General features: G+C 49.3%; 1 protein-coding gene across 2 annotated transcripts; it reads right to left on the bottom strand.

Annotated features, from left to right (window-relative positions):
* Positions 1 to 737: 737 nt before the first annotated feature.
* On the bottom strand, positions 738 to 13982 carry S1PR3 (sphingosine-1-phosphate receptor 3). 2 transcript variants are annotated; one of them, XM_032260415.1, is made up of 3 exons: positions 13894 to 13976; positions 8997 to 10232; positions 738 to 4648 (listed from the first exon to the last, which is right to left on the bottom strand). In XM_032260415.1, the coding sequence occupies exon 3, from the start codon at positions 4512 to 4514 to the stop codon at positions 3378 to 3380; it is 1137 nt and encodes a 378-aa protein (XP_032116306.1). In that variant the 5' UTR covers positions 4515 to 4648; positions 8997 to 10232; positions 13894 to 13976; the 3' UTR covers positions 738 to 3377. The 2 variants fall into 2 exon arrangements, with proteins under 2 accessions (XP_032116306.1, XP_032116305.1); XM_032260414.1 differs by lacking the exon at positions 8997 to 10232 and having other exon boundaries at positions 13894 to 13982.
* Positions 13983 to 16338: the final 2356 nt, after the last annotated feature.

Raw genomic sequence — 16338 nt, 5'->3', positions numbered from 1 at the left:
TCACAAAAGAGAGGAGGGGAGCTTGAAACTTTTATCTAGGAAGTAGGTATTTTCAGTGGCTCCCTGGGAGACTTCTTAAAAAACAGTCACAACAAAGCATTGTCTCATCCATCAAGGCTGTGGAATAAAAATGCATCCCGGCAGATGTATTTCTAGAGGACTCATGTTACCTTCTAGCACCTTGTCAGCCTTGGACAGAACCGGGGGTGGGCAGCTACATCTTCACGTGTGTTGGGACATTTCATTGTGAGTTGTAACAAGCATCGCCACCAGAAGAGTTATGCCAAGCACTGGCCTCCTCTTTACAGAGGATGCAGGACAGAGGCTAAAATGGACCATGTGTACAGGAGAAAGCCACTGTGCAAGGGTTGGCTCTGACCTGCTCTCTCCTGCTGCATAAACAACAGCAAATGGGGCAGGACCAGAGGTCCCATGTCCTTGAGCTGTGCTTTTATCGCGATAGGTCTTACGAATTTCTCGCTATCAAAAAAGCCATCCTCAAAACAGCATGACCTACCAAAATTGGTGTAAATAGTACCCAATGCACTGAAGCTTCACTAAAATACCGCCTGTGATAGTGGGGAAGAAGGAAGGGGGAAGGCTCTTCCGGGTTCTGAATGTGGTTTAATTCCTGAAATGCTGAGAAACAGAGGGGAGAAGCAAGCCTGCAATACTGCACATCGCTGCGGTGGGGACGGTGCCTGGTGAAAACAGTCCCGTCACACGGACTCCCAAGAGCAGGTTTACACAAAGCCTTTGGTTTTATTTTTTAACAAACATACATTGGAAATAATAAAGGTTTCTAACGGAAAAGAGATCTAATGCATAGTTTCCCTGCAGCATAGAAGACCACCTGTTTCCACACTCCAGGGTTAGGGCTTTGAAACATTCAGCTGCTAAATTACTTCCAGCTGGCTAGCTGGTTAGGCATATTGGTGCATATTGGTATCAAAGGTGATTATTTTTTGCATTTAGCAAATGAGCACAATTACTTTTTTGCTGTATTTTTAATTCAGATTGCTCAAAAGTCTTGTTATTTCAAGGGGGCCTCATGTCACACCACAAATATTGATACCTCCAAGTGAGAATGAGCAGGCTCCCTAGTAGAGTTAATGGATGAAGGCTGAGATACTTAGATATTGGGGATGTCAGGGTTATGGAATAAAGTGTTATGAACAGTAGCTACAGAGAGGTACATGGCTCCCAAAGCAACTCACAACTATAACATAAAGTTCTAAAGTCATTTCCTTGCCTATGTGAAAATGCAATACTGAATTTTTGGCTCTCTGATGTATTTTGTTGTTGTTTTATTTTATTTATTATTATTTTTTGAGACAGAGTCTCGTTCTGTTGCCCAGGCTGGAGTGCAGCGGTGCAATCTCGGCTCACTGCAGCCTCTGCCTCCTAGGTTCAAGCAATTCTCCAGCCTCGGCCTCCTGAGTAACTGGGACTACAGGTGCATGCCACTGCGTCTGGCTAATTTTTGTATTTTTAGTAGAGACGGGGTTTCACCATGTTGGCCAGGCTAGTCACGAACTCCTGACTTCAGGTGATCCACCTTCCTCGGCCTCCCAAAGTGCTGGGATTAAAGGCATAAAGCCATTGCACCCAGCCTACTGTCGTTTTCTTAATCCAGAACTTTAATGTTTTACTTTCCTAGAAATGCCCTGGGTTTTCTCATGCTATTTGATAAGAGAATAAGCTACTTTTCAGTGATGTCAAGAAGGCAACAGGAATGCTCCTGGGGAAGATCTCTTTACAGATAGGTTTCATCTCATCAGTAACAAAAATTAGAAAAGTCTTTGGTCAGTCCATGGAGGTGAGTTACCCTGAACCCACAAAAATGTCTCTTTACAAGAGCAATTTGCATCAGATGACGAACAGGAATCAATTTCTCTTAGAAAAAAGTATTAATGCGTTAAGACCACTCTTTTAGGTTTTATTCAGGCAAATGCTCACTGAACCTAAATAAAACACTTTAGGCGACTCGGATGTGAGTTTCTTTTGAGGGCTGGTTGGTTTGTCCTTGTTTTTACAGAGAACTCAACAAGGCAACTGTGTGCTGATGATAGTTCTACAAACGTGTTTACTTTCTTTCCATTTATTTGTTTAATACCTACAATCCTTGGGGAAGAGGATGTACAAAAATGTCTTCTAAGTAATCCCTTTACAAGGTAAACAGACGGCTAATGGGTTCAACTTATGTAGAAAAGTAAAATTATAGTATCATGTAGTTATTATTACATCACTCTGAAGAATGTATAAGCTGCCAGATCACATTTTCTAACCTGACAATTAAACTTCTTTCACTGATAGTCATGATCAGTGCCAGCTTTCAGGAAGCTGTGAAACTACTGGTGGCCACAGCTACTCAGCTGCGACGCCACGGGGGATTACTGACTTGGTGCTTTTCTTACACAGAAACAAACTCAACACGGAATTAAAGTGCTGTCTTGTGAATCTCTGCTCATTTCCTGGACACCTTCCGTTTCCTGAAGCAGACCCCTGCCCGTGTGGCGTGGGAAGGTGGGCCAGACCAGCTATCTGCTTCTGCTGCTCCCTCATGGGCTCTTTCTTTGGCCTGTCTGGGGGCACAAGCTCTTGGGTGATCTTGGCTGGCTTTTCTGTGATTTGCAGAAACCCGAAAACCATCACATAATTTTGCTTTGGGATATGATTAAAATTACGCAGGGACAAATGACTGAAGGGGCTGGTGTAGTCAGACCCATACATCTGGGGCCAGCCTTGGACAAGCCCTTTTTAGGGAATTTGGACTTTAAAAGCTTGATTAACATGAGACTTCATGTCAGTCTAAAGAGACCAGGGATGGCACGTCCACCTAGTTCACAACCATGTCCTTGTCCCGGGGTTCAGTCCAAACCCAGCTGTATAACCTGTTACCTGTGTGTTGTATGCAGATTCTATGTAGGTATCACATGGCAAACACCTGGAACACAAATTCTGTGTAATGTAGAGAGGTATGAGTATACAAGCATCCATTCTATGCACAGGAAATGTAGTGTAAAATCATCGAAACACCATTCAGAGGCACATGGAGAATCACACAGCATTGCGTGGCCCATGACCTTCCCTCTCTGAACACTAGGGAGGGTGTCCAGGATTCCGCAGAAGGCTGTGGATGGTGTCAGCAGCTTAGTACATCTGAAAGACTCTGGAGCCCAAAGTGGACAAGGCACATTGTCTACACTGAAATGGGGTGGTGATTCCTCGGCCTTCTCTGTAAGAGACATCCACCCTGAGCAGGCTGTTGGTCAAAGTAAGGTAGCCCTCCCGAGTCACAGTCTCGAGGGGCCCCTGTGGAAGCGATGCATGCAATAAATAAGAACGCAGCTGCAGAGCAGGGCGCATGGAGACGTTCACTTGCAGAGAATCCCGTTCTGAAGTGCTGCGTTCTTGTCCATGATACAGGATGAGGGGGCTGTGTGGGGGAGGTCTTCCTTGACCTTCGGGGAGTGGCTGCTGTTGTTGCTGCTGCTTGATTTACTTCTGCTTGGGTCGAGTGCCGGCTGGATGGGTGAGGCACGGGCCCCCCGGCCCCTGACCAGGCAGTTGCAGATCAGACGGAAGAAGGCCCGCCGCATCTCCTTGCTGGCCAGCGTGTAGATGACCGGGTTCATGGCTGAGTTGAGCACAGCCAGCACGATGAACCACTGGGCCTTAAAGAGGATGGGACACGCCTGCACCCTGCAGGCCACGTCAATGAGGAAGAGAATGAAGAGTGGGGACCAGCAGGCGATGAACACGCTCACCACAATCACCACGGTCCGCAGCAGCGCCATGGACCGCTCCGAGTTCTTGTGGTTGGCCACCTTACGGCTGCTGGACTTCACCAGGAAGTAGATGCGTGCATAGAGGATCACGATGGTCACCAGGATGGCCGTGAAGATGCTGATGCAGAAGGCGATGTACTTCTTGGAGTAGAGGGGCAGGATGGTGGAGCAGTCGGGGAGGTTGTGCAGGCAATTCCAGCCCAGAATGGGCAGGGAGCCCAGAGTGAAGGCAATAAGCCAGCACATCCCGATCAGGAGGAAGACGCGGTGCTTCTTGTTGGCGTCGTAAGGCCTCATCTTGATCATGGTCAAGTGCCGCTCGATGGCGATGGCCAGTAAGCTGCAGGTGGACGCCCCGAGGGCCACGAACATACTGCCCTCCCTGAGGAACCAGACCGTGGGAGACAAGCTGAACGTCCTCTTGCCAGACATCAGGATGTTGACCTTGTAAGCGATGCCGGCCAGCAGGTCGCAGAGAGCCAGGTTGCCAATGAAAAAGTACATGCGGTTGTGAAATTTATTGTTTTTCCAAATGGCGATCAAAACCATCAAGTTCTCCAAGACGATGAAGCTGCAGATGACCAAGAAGAGCACGGTGGTGAGCGTGCTGCCCTCGGAGGCCTCCTTCAGCCTGCCTGCCAGCTTCCCCACATACTGATAATGCTCCTGAAGGGTCTCGTTCCCCGGCAAGGGCTGGGGGCGCGGCGGGTGGGCAGTAGCCATCACTTGGCATTCACAGACAATTAGTTCCAAAATCCAGGAGAGGGCGCCCAAGGAACATTCATTTCAAAGAGAAGCAGGGCCAAGGCTCCAGCTTCATTCAGCAAGGTGTGCAGGCCAGACTCCAGCGAGGGCTCCTGCCAACAGATAAAAAGAGGGAGTGACCATTGATAAAATCATCGCAGCCCAAGGGGCCACGGCAATGCTGTTCGAGAAAGGCATGGAAAATGTGGAAGTACTGGGATGACTGGCCACATCAGGTTGCAGAGAGGATCTTTAGACACAGGCTAAGTTCCTAAGTGATTGAGGGAGACCATGGGAAGCGATTTGGTGTCTGGAGTTGCTGGGAAGGGAAATTTAGTGCATGAATTATTGAATCCTGTAACAAAGATACACAGACCTAAATACAGCTTCCGTCTGGAAATCTCCAAGCACTAGAAAATGCTAACTAGTCCTCATCTAGGGCCTGGGAGCTGGCGACCCATTATCCCAGTCATCCAGGGAGAAACAGGATTTTCTCAGGACAAAAAAGCAGGATGGAACCTCAAGGATGCCTGCTCGGTTTCTAAGACCTCCCTAGTGAGTTTCCCAGTGATACTGTGGGAGGCTCCTGCACTTCCCAGATAGCGTCCCCTGGAGCCAGGCCCAGAAATCAGGTCTGAACGGGCTGTAGGTCTGCCTGGGAGAGAGCCCTGAGGCCTGACCATGTGGCCATCGAGGGACTAGCAGTGCAAGCCTCCTGTGCAGTGCCCATGTGAACAAGGAACACCAACCTGCAAAAACGGGACCCAAGTCTACGGAGGATAAGGAAGGACAGGAAAGCAGCGCCAATCACACCGACTCTGAGTCTGGCTTAAAATTCAGAGCCCTACATACAGATAGAACTACATGGTGCATGTCAGCCAACAGAAGCGCCACATTTGGGAAGCTGCAGATGACCAAGAAGAGCACGGTGGTGAGAGTGTTCCCCGCAAGAAAGGGAAAGTGGTGAGCAAAGGCCTTGATGGGTTCTGAATTCCAACTCTTCCCCCACCAGACCTCAAATACTTGCATTCAGCCACACTGATAATATTGATCAGCCTTCTGTGATGTCGGTGAGGCCGCACACCCAACCACCAAGGTAGAAGCCGCTTTCAGTGGACTCATTTATTATTTTATTATTTAATTATTATTATTTTTTTGAGATGGAGTGTTGCTCTGTCACCCAGGCTGAAGTGCAGTGGCTCCATCTCGCTCACTGCAACTTCTGCCTCCCAGGTTCAAGTGATTCTCCTGCCTCAGCATCCCAAGTAGCTGGGACTACAGGTGCGTGCCACCATGCCTGGCTATTTTTTTTTTTTTGTCTTTTTAGTAGAGACGGGGTTTCACTGTGTTAGCCAGGATGGTCTCAATCTCCTGATCTTGTGATGTGCCCGCTTTGGCCTCCCAAAGTGCTGGGATTACAGGTGTGAGCCACCACACCCAGTCACCATTTATTATTTGAGTTTTTAAATAGCTAATTAAGTTCAGATGAGGCTAATTTAAAATAGCCCACTGTGTATATACAGTGAATTTTTTTTTTTAACTTTCACAATGTTTAAACCACAACCCTAAATTTGCTTCAGAGACACATGAACCACTCACTAATACTATGGGCTCTTCATTTTAGGGTGTGGTAGACTCTGAATCTCATCCACCCGTGAGTTTATTACCAGGTTCAATCCCTTGAAGATCGGGGGCTTGCCTGTCTGGGACTGAGAAGCAGAGGTGGCTCCAAATGATTTCCATATCATTGTGACCCTCTAGAGTAGTGGATGCTGTCAAAGCCCTTCTCTCCCTACATCAATTTGGGGATCCTGGATTTCCAGAGATGGCCCCTTGCTACTTTGCAAAGACTTTTTCCAGTGTCCTGAAGCTTAGAGGTGTTGGTTGTTCTGGAAACCCCAGGAGGGGATGTCTGAGCTGATGTCTGCGCTCTGCCTGAAACTGCCCTGACCCTTCCCAGCTGCCGCCTCCTGAAGTCACAGAGGCGTGGGTGGAGGTCAGCTGGAATGCCAAGTGCTGGCAGAAAGCCTTATGTGTTGGCCAAGGCCCTCTGCTAACTGCAGAAAGAAAAAGTCAAGTTCCACATCCGGCTGATGATGCAGGACAAGAAGAGGTTGCCTGTCCAGGTCTCCCCCATCACTCATGAGCCATGACAGGCAGCGCAGGGCCCTGGGCCTGCCTTCCCAAGCCTGCCTCACCCACACCAGCCGCCAGCTCTACCTGCCTCACCGTTCACCTGAGCAGAGACCATGATGCCTGTAGATTCTCCTGGAGGCGAACAGGACAGTTCAGTGGGCAGCCTTCCCCCCCGCCCAGCCCTTCCCTCTCTACTGTTTCTGATTTTTATTTAAATCTTGCCCATCCTTCAAGCCTCAAGTCAAATTCCACTTGCTCTGTAACATTTTGGAATCATCCCAGCCCCTGGTGACTTTTCTCTGAGGCCGCATGCCCCTTTTGAAAAACTACTGCAAACTGTCTCTTTAAGAGGAACAATACCATAGACAGCAGCATTTTCTGAGCATTGAGCTTATCCATTAATGGGAGGACTTTCACCTGGGTAAGTTCACGGTACCCTCCCCAGCATCCTGTACACTGACGGGTGCTCAAAAGATGCTGTCCCTTTAGTATTTTTGTTTTCTTTTTGAGAAGGAGTCTCATTCTGTCACCCAGGCTGGAGTGCAGTGGCGCGATCCCGGCTCACTGCAACCTCCGTGCACAGTTCAAGCCATTCTCCTTACAGGCACCTGCCACTACACCCAGCTAATTTTCATATTTTTGGTAGAGATGGGGTTTTACCATGTTGGCCAGGTTGGTCTTGAACTCCTGACCTCAAGTTATCTGCTGCCTCGGCCTCCCAAGTGCTGGGATTACAGGTGTGAGCTACCACATCCGACCTTGTATTGCTTATTTATTTATTTATTTATCTGTGAACAGAGACTGGAAAATCACTGTTTCTGATTCTCAATTTGCTGGGTTTCCAGCCCTGATCAGGGGCCTCTCGGGGACATGTGTGCTGTGCCTGGCATGCACCCTGGCATGAAGCCAGGTGTGAGGACAACCTGGGCCCCCCGGCTGTCTCCCGTCACCTCCAGTACCAGAGCACAATGCCAATGGGTGCCACGACGGCTCTGCCATTTTCCATATGAACAGCCACTCGTGTTCATGGAAAAGGCATGGAGCACAGGCAGTCTGTGAGAAGTGCCCTGTGTCAGCAGCCTCCCTCCCATAGCCGCTGGGGCCAGAGCCCTCGCCATGCTGCCGAACGGACGAACTTCCCGGCTTACACAGCAACTGGAGGGGCCTTCACCTGGCAGGCAGCCAGCTGTCCATGACACCGCAGTGTCCAGGTTTATCCTACAGCGTTGCTGGGATACCCACTCCACTCTATGGGGTTTCTACCTCAGAAACTGACACGCTGCAGACAAACCCTGGTTCCAATGTCAGAGATACCTGAGGCCCCTTTCCCCAGCTTAGGTAGGGATTCAAGCACAGCTCCATGTTCCTCATCCTTTTAGGTAACACTGGCATATGGTTATAATTCAGACTGTTCTTGTACTAACTCAGCTTGCCTCCTGTGCCTCAGTTTCCCCCCTGACAACCTGACACCACCATTTTATACATGTCCTGGCTCCTCCGAACCTTCTCCACACCTTTGCTTTTGCCATGCATCCAACAGCCAGACCTGGACTTGCTCCCGGGAGTTGAAAGCAGAGGGTGAACAGACCCACAGCTCCACAGGCTCGTACAAAATTGAGCAGAGCAGAAAGCAAGCAAACAATTAAAAACTAATAACCAGCAATAAAATAATCCCAATAAACATAGAAAAAGATGTGCCAGAGACCCATCAAAACCATGAATCTTGAGGGCAAACATATTTTCCCATTAACGTTTGATTTATCATTTCCCTTATAGTTACATATTCATCCCTCAAGAAGCATATTTGTCCAGAACATATTTTGTTAAATACGATTCTCCGCATTTTGCATAAGTGGAAGATATCTGATTCGCTTTGGAATCTAAAAGCTCATTTTTTCTGGGTTATCAACATTTACAAAGCAGTCCTCATCCCAAGAGTTAAGCGCTGGGCTAAAGGCCAGATTGATTTTGGATGTGTCTACACATTATTGTGCACAGTTAAAAGCATCTCATGGACAAGATCTCCCCTCTGCTCCTGAGGGGTACCAGCCACAGATCTCAAGTTTGCTAGAAGAAAGCTCAAAGCCCATCGCGGCCTGAGGCTCCTGGAGTCAGTGAGCCCTGCTCAGGGCAAGAGGAGAGTCAGCCACTCTGGCATGTTGGTACTAACATTGCCAGGCACTGCGGGTACCAGCAGGCCTGGGAGGCTGGCCTGGCCCACCACACAGAGATCAGTGAGACCAGCACCCAGGCCAACAATAGGGTGGGGCTACAGTCTCCCTTGTGCCCCTCCTAGTCACCACCTTCCCCAGGTATGACCCCTACCTGGGATAGGACTCTCCCCTAGGTGAGTTTAGCCTGCTTCTGACTGCACATGAACAGAACCCTGCAGGATACAATTGTGTCCGTTGCTGTCCTCTCCCCATGATGCTTGCATGAGTCATGCACATAGATGCACGTGCATGCTGAATTTTCCTTCTTGCTCTCATGGTGTGGGCAGATACACTCTCCTCTCTTCATTCTTGTTTATGGACGTGGGGTAATTTCTTCCATGGCCCATGTGTTATCATTAGGTAGCACTGCTGGGATTGACTGAGGATGTTCTCTCGGCAAACACGTGTCCATGTTTCCGCAGGGCCAATGTCGATCTGTGAGTGGTGTGTTGGTTGGTGTCTGGGACTCGGAGGCACTGAGCTTTCCAGACTGTGGCCAGCCCATCCTGCGAAACTGGTGTGGGGAGGAAGGGTGGCCCCCAACAGAGGGCAAGACTGATGCAGTATTAGTCTTCACTCTTTGCTTTATTCCAAAAGGTAAGTGTCCAGAGCTGGCCGTGACATTGTAAATTTGATTGCTGCTTAAATTCCACCTGAACACTTAGAACACTCAGATGCGGAGACATGTGGCTCTCTGCAGACTAGTTTTCTGTATGTTCAGGAAGCTGGGCACATTACTGAAGACACAGAAGTATGGACAGCTGCAGGGTAGACGCTCCTCCTCATGAGCGGTGGTCTTCTAATACAGACACTGATGCTGGGCCGCCCCCACTGCCTGCCTCCATGGCAGATCCTTGCCTGGACGTTCCACTCTCTTTCAAGTGCTGCACTAACACATTTCCCTGACCACCTGGGCAGACCCCGCCCACCACCCAGCTCTTCAAGAGACTTTAGTATTTGATTGTCTGCATCTTCTGCATCTTACTGAGAGACACCGCTCACATGTGAGCTTCCCTGAGTTTACTCAGTAAAGACCCCATTACCTAAGGGTTTCTATGTCATCCTCACTAAGCTGGGATCATCCAGACTACTTCAAAGCATTTTAATACCAACACGTTTTCTTTTTGTTGAGAAGGAATAACACAACTTCTGAAAGCTGAGTCTGCTGTGGATGACCCCAAGTCAGACCCTGCCAAGGGTCAGAGGTGCCTATCTTCCCCCCATTTCCAAGGAGAAGCATGGCTGGGGGGAGCGTGAGCCAGAGAGAGGAGGCCAGATGGATTCCAGATGTGTTTTCTATGCTAGCGATTCACTTTCTCTACCCATGTCAAGTTGAAAAGTAAACAAACTATAAAAGGAAGAAAAAGAGAAAAAATAAAGAAAATGCTTCCACAGTCTGGTCTCCTTCACAACACCCCCCTTTCTCTCACCACATAAAAGCACAAGAAGATAGTAAGAAACTTCTCTTGGTCAGATGCAGGATGTTCTTAATAGGCATGTATTCCCAGGGAAATTAACTAGTTCATCCTCCAAACTGAATTAAGACACCAAACATATGCCAACAAGCAAAATTTCTTGGAAAGCAAGATTTTAAAAAATTTCATTTAAAATAACGTAGAAAGGAAGTAGTGAGTCGGCTGTTTCACGGCTCCAGCAAAATTCCTTTGCTAATGAGTATTTTCCCTTGCTCTGTATTTCCTGGGTGACCTCACTCTGCTTTTGGAGATAGTCCATTGCAAAATGCGTGTTTCACACACCCAGCCACACATACTCGGCCCATTAATGCAGCTTCCCTGAGAAACAACAACTGTTACAGACAACCCAGGTGAGAGCTTCATATCTTTTCTCCCTTTTCTTCTTCAGAGCATGGAAGTCAGTGCACTTCTCTGGTTAGACCTACTGCTTCCCGGTGGCTTTTTCACAAGTCCTTCTTTGTCACAAATAAGGCTGGGCCATTATGAGCTATCTGGGCACAGTCCAGGGAACCCTAGAGATGGAGGCTGTGCCCCAGAAAACTCAGTCCCTGTCCGCGAGCATCTGCCTCCATGAACGCCGTCCTCAGCTTCCAGACGTGTGTGGAGAGGCAAGTGCGTCTGATCCAGGAGGTGTCTGACCCCCTTGTCTGTCCATGACTCTTTTTAAACATTCTCCATTCTGCTGTTTCTTCATGATGGCATAGGATTAAATGGCTCTCAAGATTTCCACAGGGATGAATCCACAAAAACAGGCTCTGTCAGACGGCTAAAGGCACCTTCAAGTAAGAGGCATCCTGCCCTCAAAGTCTATCTGAGATCCTTCCTATCCTTTTCCAAAGCAGCAGTCTCACCTGGTGACTTGACATGTGTGCCACCTTGCACCATGGACATAGCACACATAGCCCCCATGACAGCATCTGCCTTCTGAATGTACGCAGGAGGAGACTGAGGTTGGGGAGTGGGGTCCCTTGTCTTTAGACACAGAGCTTGGAAGAGACTGAGCTGGCCAGTGTCCTTGCCATCTGATTCCAGGACATCACATTAGGGATGAGCTCTTTGGGAGGCTGCCACCTTGCCACTGGTTCTTTGCCTAGATGGTGACAGGAGATTCTCTAGCATGTTTTAGAGACAAACTGCCTCGTGCTTCCATGCCAGCACAATCGTAGAATGCCATTCTGGGGGCACTGAAATATCTGGAAAATTCTGAAGCCAGGAAAATGGAGTGGCACCTTCAAGGCCAAAGATCACCATCTACTGCCTGAGGAGTGGACTCTCACCTCGCTGTGTGAGCTGACCCCAGCCCGGCCTTCGGGCAGTGAAGATCCACTCACGGCACCAATCTGCAGTGGACAATACCTTCACCAATTTGACCCAACTGGCCTGTCGTCATGTCCCTCTTATAGACACAGCTTCAATTCCTCAAAAATAGGATTCAAAAAAGAGAAGAAGACTTTATGCCCAGTAGCTATAACAGTAACAACAGCTGAAACGTGTTATTAACTGAAACTAGATGTGATTCCACTCAGTCTATTCTTTTCCTTTTCTTTCAAACATTATATTATCTCCAAAAGCTTAAGGAAAATCTTAAGGCAATTAATTTGGCAGAAAACATATGGCAGAGGAATAATAGGAAATGGCTTCAAAACTGATAAGAGAGGAATTAGGAAGTCAAATATGAACCCGCAGCACCCTTGTTCTGCCTAAGGGAGACAGGCTGCAGAAGGCTGGTGGCCCAGCTCTGGTCACATTTGGGAAACAGTACAAAGTCCTGGCAGTTAAACGGTTCGACAACAGGGCAACCTCAGATTTTCCAAGATTGTGGCATGCTCAAATTCTCTCTCTCTCTCTCTTTTTTTTTTTTTTTGGTAATAAAAATATATACATACAGTATAGGTATTGAGGAAGATGAAAGAGATATCACGGAATCAAATCAGTGTCATAATTTCCAGAAAGAGGAAAACCAGTCCTGAATTTTGAGAAATAAGATCTTTAGGAATAAGAAGCTATGTAAAGTTTCTCCTATAGGAAACTGTAGTTTCTACCCTTTGCATCTGGTAGAAAATCTGGGACTCATGCATTGGACAAAAATTCACAATGGTAAACAGGAAGATGGCATTTTCAAAGATGAAAACTGGTTGAGAAATCATTCTCTCTAAATCTTAGGGGAGGCTCGTAAGGGCTAGCTTCAGTTTGGATCTCTGGTGTGAGGTAATGGAGTGACTTTGGAGGCCTAGAGTGAATGTTTACCGGTTTGCTGATGAAAAAAGCCTGATGTGTGATTCTTCTGTGGCAACAAAGTCATTCATCCCAGCACAGAGCTCTGCATCCATGAAACAATACTTTACAGATATAAACACTTCCACAACTCCTCAAGCACGACACACACACACACACACACGCACACACATCACACCATCACCACCTCCTCAACCAACATCAGCCCTGGGAATGGCCAGCTATCCTTGTTAGTCACATATCTGCAGAACATAATCCTTCCCGTGTACTTTCTAGGAATTATATTTTTCTTAACCATGCTTGTGAGATTTTTGTCTATGAATAAAAAATATCGAAAAGATAAATTATGAGTATGTGGTTATATACAAAGTCTGTGACTTCTAATGTCCAGATTTTAGAATGACGCCTAATTCTGGAGGTCTCAGAGGTACAGCTAGGAGTGGGTACTATATACAGGGTGAGTCTCCACTTAAAAATAACCTTCCAAAGAGGTCTCTGTTCCCATAGCTCCCCTTTCTTTATTGTAAGGGTCAAAACGAAGTGTGTTCCCTTAAAAAATCCAACAAGAAGTTCCTCTCTTATATCTAAATATAAAAACACCACAAAGAAATTGGGAGTGTCCAAAGCCAGAAAGTCAGAGGAAGAGACACACAGAGACAGAGACAGAGAGAGAGAGAGAGAGAGACAGAGAGAGAAACAAAGAGAGAGACAGGCTATTCAGAGACTCAAAAAGCCCAAAGCCCCTTCTCTAGCCATTATCTCAGTTCTGAACACAACATACTGACTTTCCATGGGAACTTCATTATTGCATTGCCGGGACTTGTCTTCCAGCATCAATTCTGACGGCCCTAATTGCCTTGTTTGAGAAATGTTAGTAAAAAACTAATTTTCTGGCGAAAATTGTTTAAAAGAGTGATTTTTTCTCAGGCGAACGACCACAACCCTCTCTCACGTCCAGCGTCCCCAGGCCTTGGCACTGAGGGCGCCTAACTTTTTAATGGTCCAAGGAAAACGACTGATGGAATTTCTCCACCAACAACTTCTCCACTTTCATCCAGGTATTCAGCTCCAGCCAGTTGTGAACGCTGCGGGTGCAGTGGAAAGGCCTCCTTCGCGTTCCTGCAGCGGCTCTGGGGGAGGGGTGCTGATGTGGAGCGCTCCGGCCGCCGCGGCGCGCCCAGGTCCCTGTCGCGCCGGGGATCGGTGGCGATTTTGTCGGAAATGAGGACAGGGTCCGTCAGCCCCCAGCCCCCCACCCCAGCTCTGCGTCGGCGTTCCCCGCTCAGACCTGCTGCTCACCTCCGTCGGCTGAGGGCGCTGGGGCCACCGGCATCCTGGCGGGGGGCGCGCTGCGGTGCCTGGGCGCCCGGTCCTGCGCTCGGATGCCCGCTGGGCTCGGAGGTTCGGCAATCTCGGGGCTCGCGACGGAGTCGTTCCCGGCCCTGGGGTCCTGCTCCAACACGTCCTGCCGCCGCCTTCGGGTTCCCGGGTCCCCGTCCCCTGTCCCCAGAACCGGCTTCCTCGGCCTCTGCCCGAGCGAGTCAGAGACGAAACTTTTCCAGCGGCCCGCCGGGGCGGGACCCGCGCACAGCCCCTCCCCTGACCGTCCCCGACTCCCGCACCTCTCCCCGCCCCCCTGGTCCCCGCCTTCCGCCCCCGATCCTCGCACTCCTCCCGCTCCCCACCTCCTGCCCAAGCCGCCTGTTCTCCCGGCGCCCCGCCCGCCCCCACCCTGCACCCTTTCTCCCCCACCCCGCCAATCCCCTAGGGTCCGGCTCGCTCTTCGCCCCCTGTCTCTAGGCCGGCCTCTAGACCCTGTCCTCATCCGGCGAGCTCCAGGTGCCCACCCTGGGCGCCCCGAGACCCAGCAGGAACAGGCGGCGAACCCGGTCCGAGAACTGGGCTTGGGCCGGCGCCTGCCGCGCTGACGGCGAGGGTTTGGGCCGATTCTTAATAGGATTAATACTATCATTATTGTTGCCCCGATCCTGACCGTTTCCTTCTGGAACTGTACGACCATCAGCTTGGGGTTGTAGGTGGGCGTCTGGCGCCGGACAGTGTTTTTGTTTGGGCTTCTCGGCCCTGGTCCCCTTCAGCTCCTGCCTGGTCCCTCTCTGTGCTCGACCCCCCAGGCACGCAAAGGCTTCGGCTCCAGGCGGGGGCGGCACTCTCCCCCCAGCCCCTGCTGGTGCACCAGCGCCCTCCCCAGCACAGAGCAGTGCCCCTCCCAGACTGGCGACCGGCGGATCTCAGCCGACCCCCATGCGACACCCTTCCTCATACGGATTTGCCCCTTTTGTGTGGCAAAAAGAAAAAGAAAAAGAAAAATTCATGTGAAGGCTTCAAACAGAAGAATCCCAGGGAGGAAACTGCCAAATTTTCCATCGGTGGCAAAGGCCGTGATTGAGCGAACACAGAAGCAGCCTTAGAAGCTTGGGGAGAAAGAAGAAAAAGAAAGAAAAAGGAGGACGGAAAGGAGAGAGGAGAGAAGTGGAGGAAGAAGACGAAAAAGGAAGGAGGAAAGAGAGGCCTGTTACGGACTGCGTATTCCTGGGCCGGCAGAATTGGGGCCGCAGCTCAGCCGCACAGAGGTGGGGATGCTTCATGCAAAGGCGGCTGGTTACTTCTTGTCTTTTGCCCTCCTGCCTCCAGAGGATGAACCCAGCGCATCCTTCCCTTGGAGCAGGGTGCATATGCTTACTTGGGGTGCAGTTTGAGCGGTGAAGGGCCCGTCACATACTAAGGCAAGAGTGGAAGTTGGCTGCACTCCTGTTCCCTGCTGAGAAATGCAAGCCCTCAGCAATTGAGCTGAAGGAAGCAAGCGACCCTGCCAGTGGAGGCTGCCGGCCCTAAAGGCTCTGGCCCCGGGAGCTGGGGGACTTCCCAGTGTTTTCACCTAAGCCACGTTGCAGGTGCTACTGTGGAGCCTCCTGGTACTGTAGCCTTTCAACTTGCTCAGAGTGTCGGTGCGCGGATCTGAGAAGCCACTTCTGTCCCAAGTTGCATATGAGCCTGCGTGTGTTTCCCTTTGTTAGACTCCTACAGCATCAAGTCAACAGAAGAAGGGAACAAAAGAAGGGAACATGTGGCATCCTCACAGTCGGGATAACAACACAGCATACTGTGGCCACTGTGTCTGTAGTTACCCAAACGGCCAGTGAGTTCATCAACAAATCTGTTCAATTTGTTGCTTCCCGTGATGAAAAATTCACTGCTAGGGTACTGGTTGAGGTTTGTTGTAACTGGCACCCAGGTCTCGGTTCCTGGAAAAAGTCTATAACCCTGACATAATAGAGTAAACTTGAGGTGTGGTCATGCCTCCAAAACTAGTCTCCGAAATTGGACTCCAGAAGCCCTGAGGAGTAATGTGGCTTTCATGCTTTATGGAAGGTTTCCCTGAGAGAGACCCAGGATCTGACCACAGCATCACTGAAATTCCTCTGAGTGATGTTGGTGCTTTCGAATATCCTTGATGGTTTATGTGAACCTATGAGCATCAATAGAAACCTAATTCTGACGAAAGACATGCTTGGCAAAATGTTCCAGATGGTTCCTGTGTCTTTCTGTAATGTGACTGACATTTCTAAGAAATTCCTGCAGTGCATTTCTTAAACATTTATGGAAGTATAACATACGTAGAAAAAGTGCTCAAATCCTGTTTCCTGCTTTTCTAGTTTTCATGAACTAAACACACCCAGGAATCAGTTCCTCAGTCAAAAATAGAAAATGACCAGGGCCATAGAA

This window comes from Sapajus apella, unplaced genomic scaffold (assembly GCF_009761245.1).
Source record: "Sapajus apella isolate SASKATOON/1434 unplaced genomic scaffold, GSC_monkey_1.0 scaffold118, whole genome shotgun sequence".
NCBI classification, from domain to species: Eukaryota; Metazoa; Chordata; class Mammalia; order Primates; family Cebidae; genus Sapajus; species Sapajus apella.
Note: the sequence above shows the minus strand (reverse complement) of the source record. Positions and strands in the feature narration are given on the sequence as shown.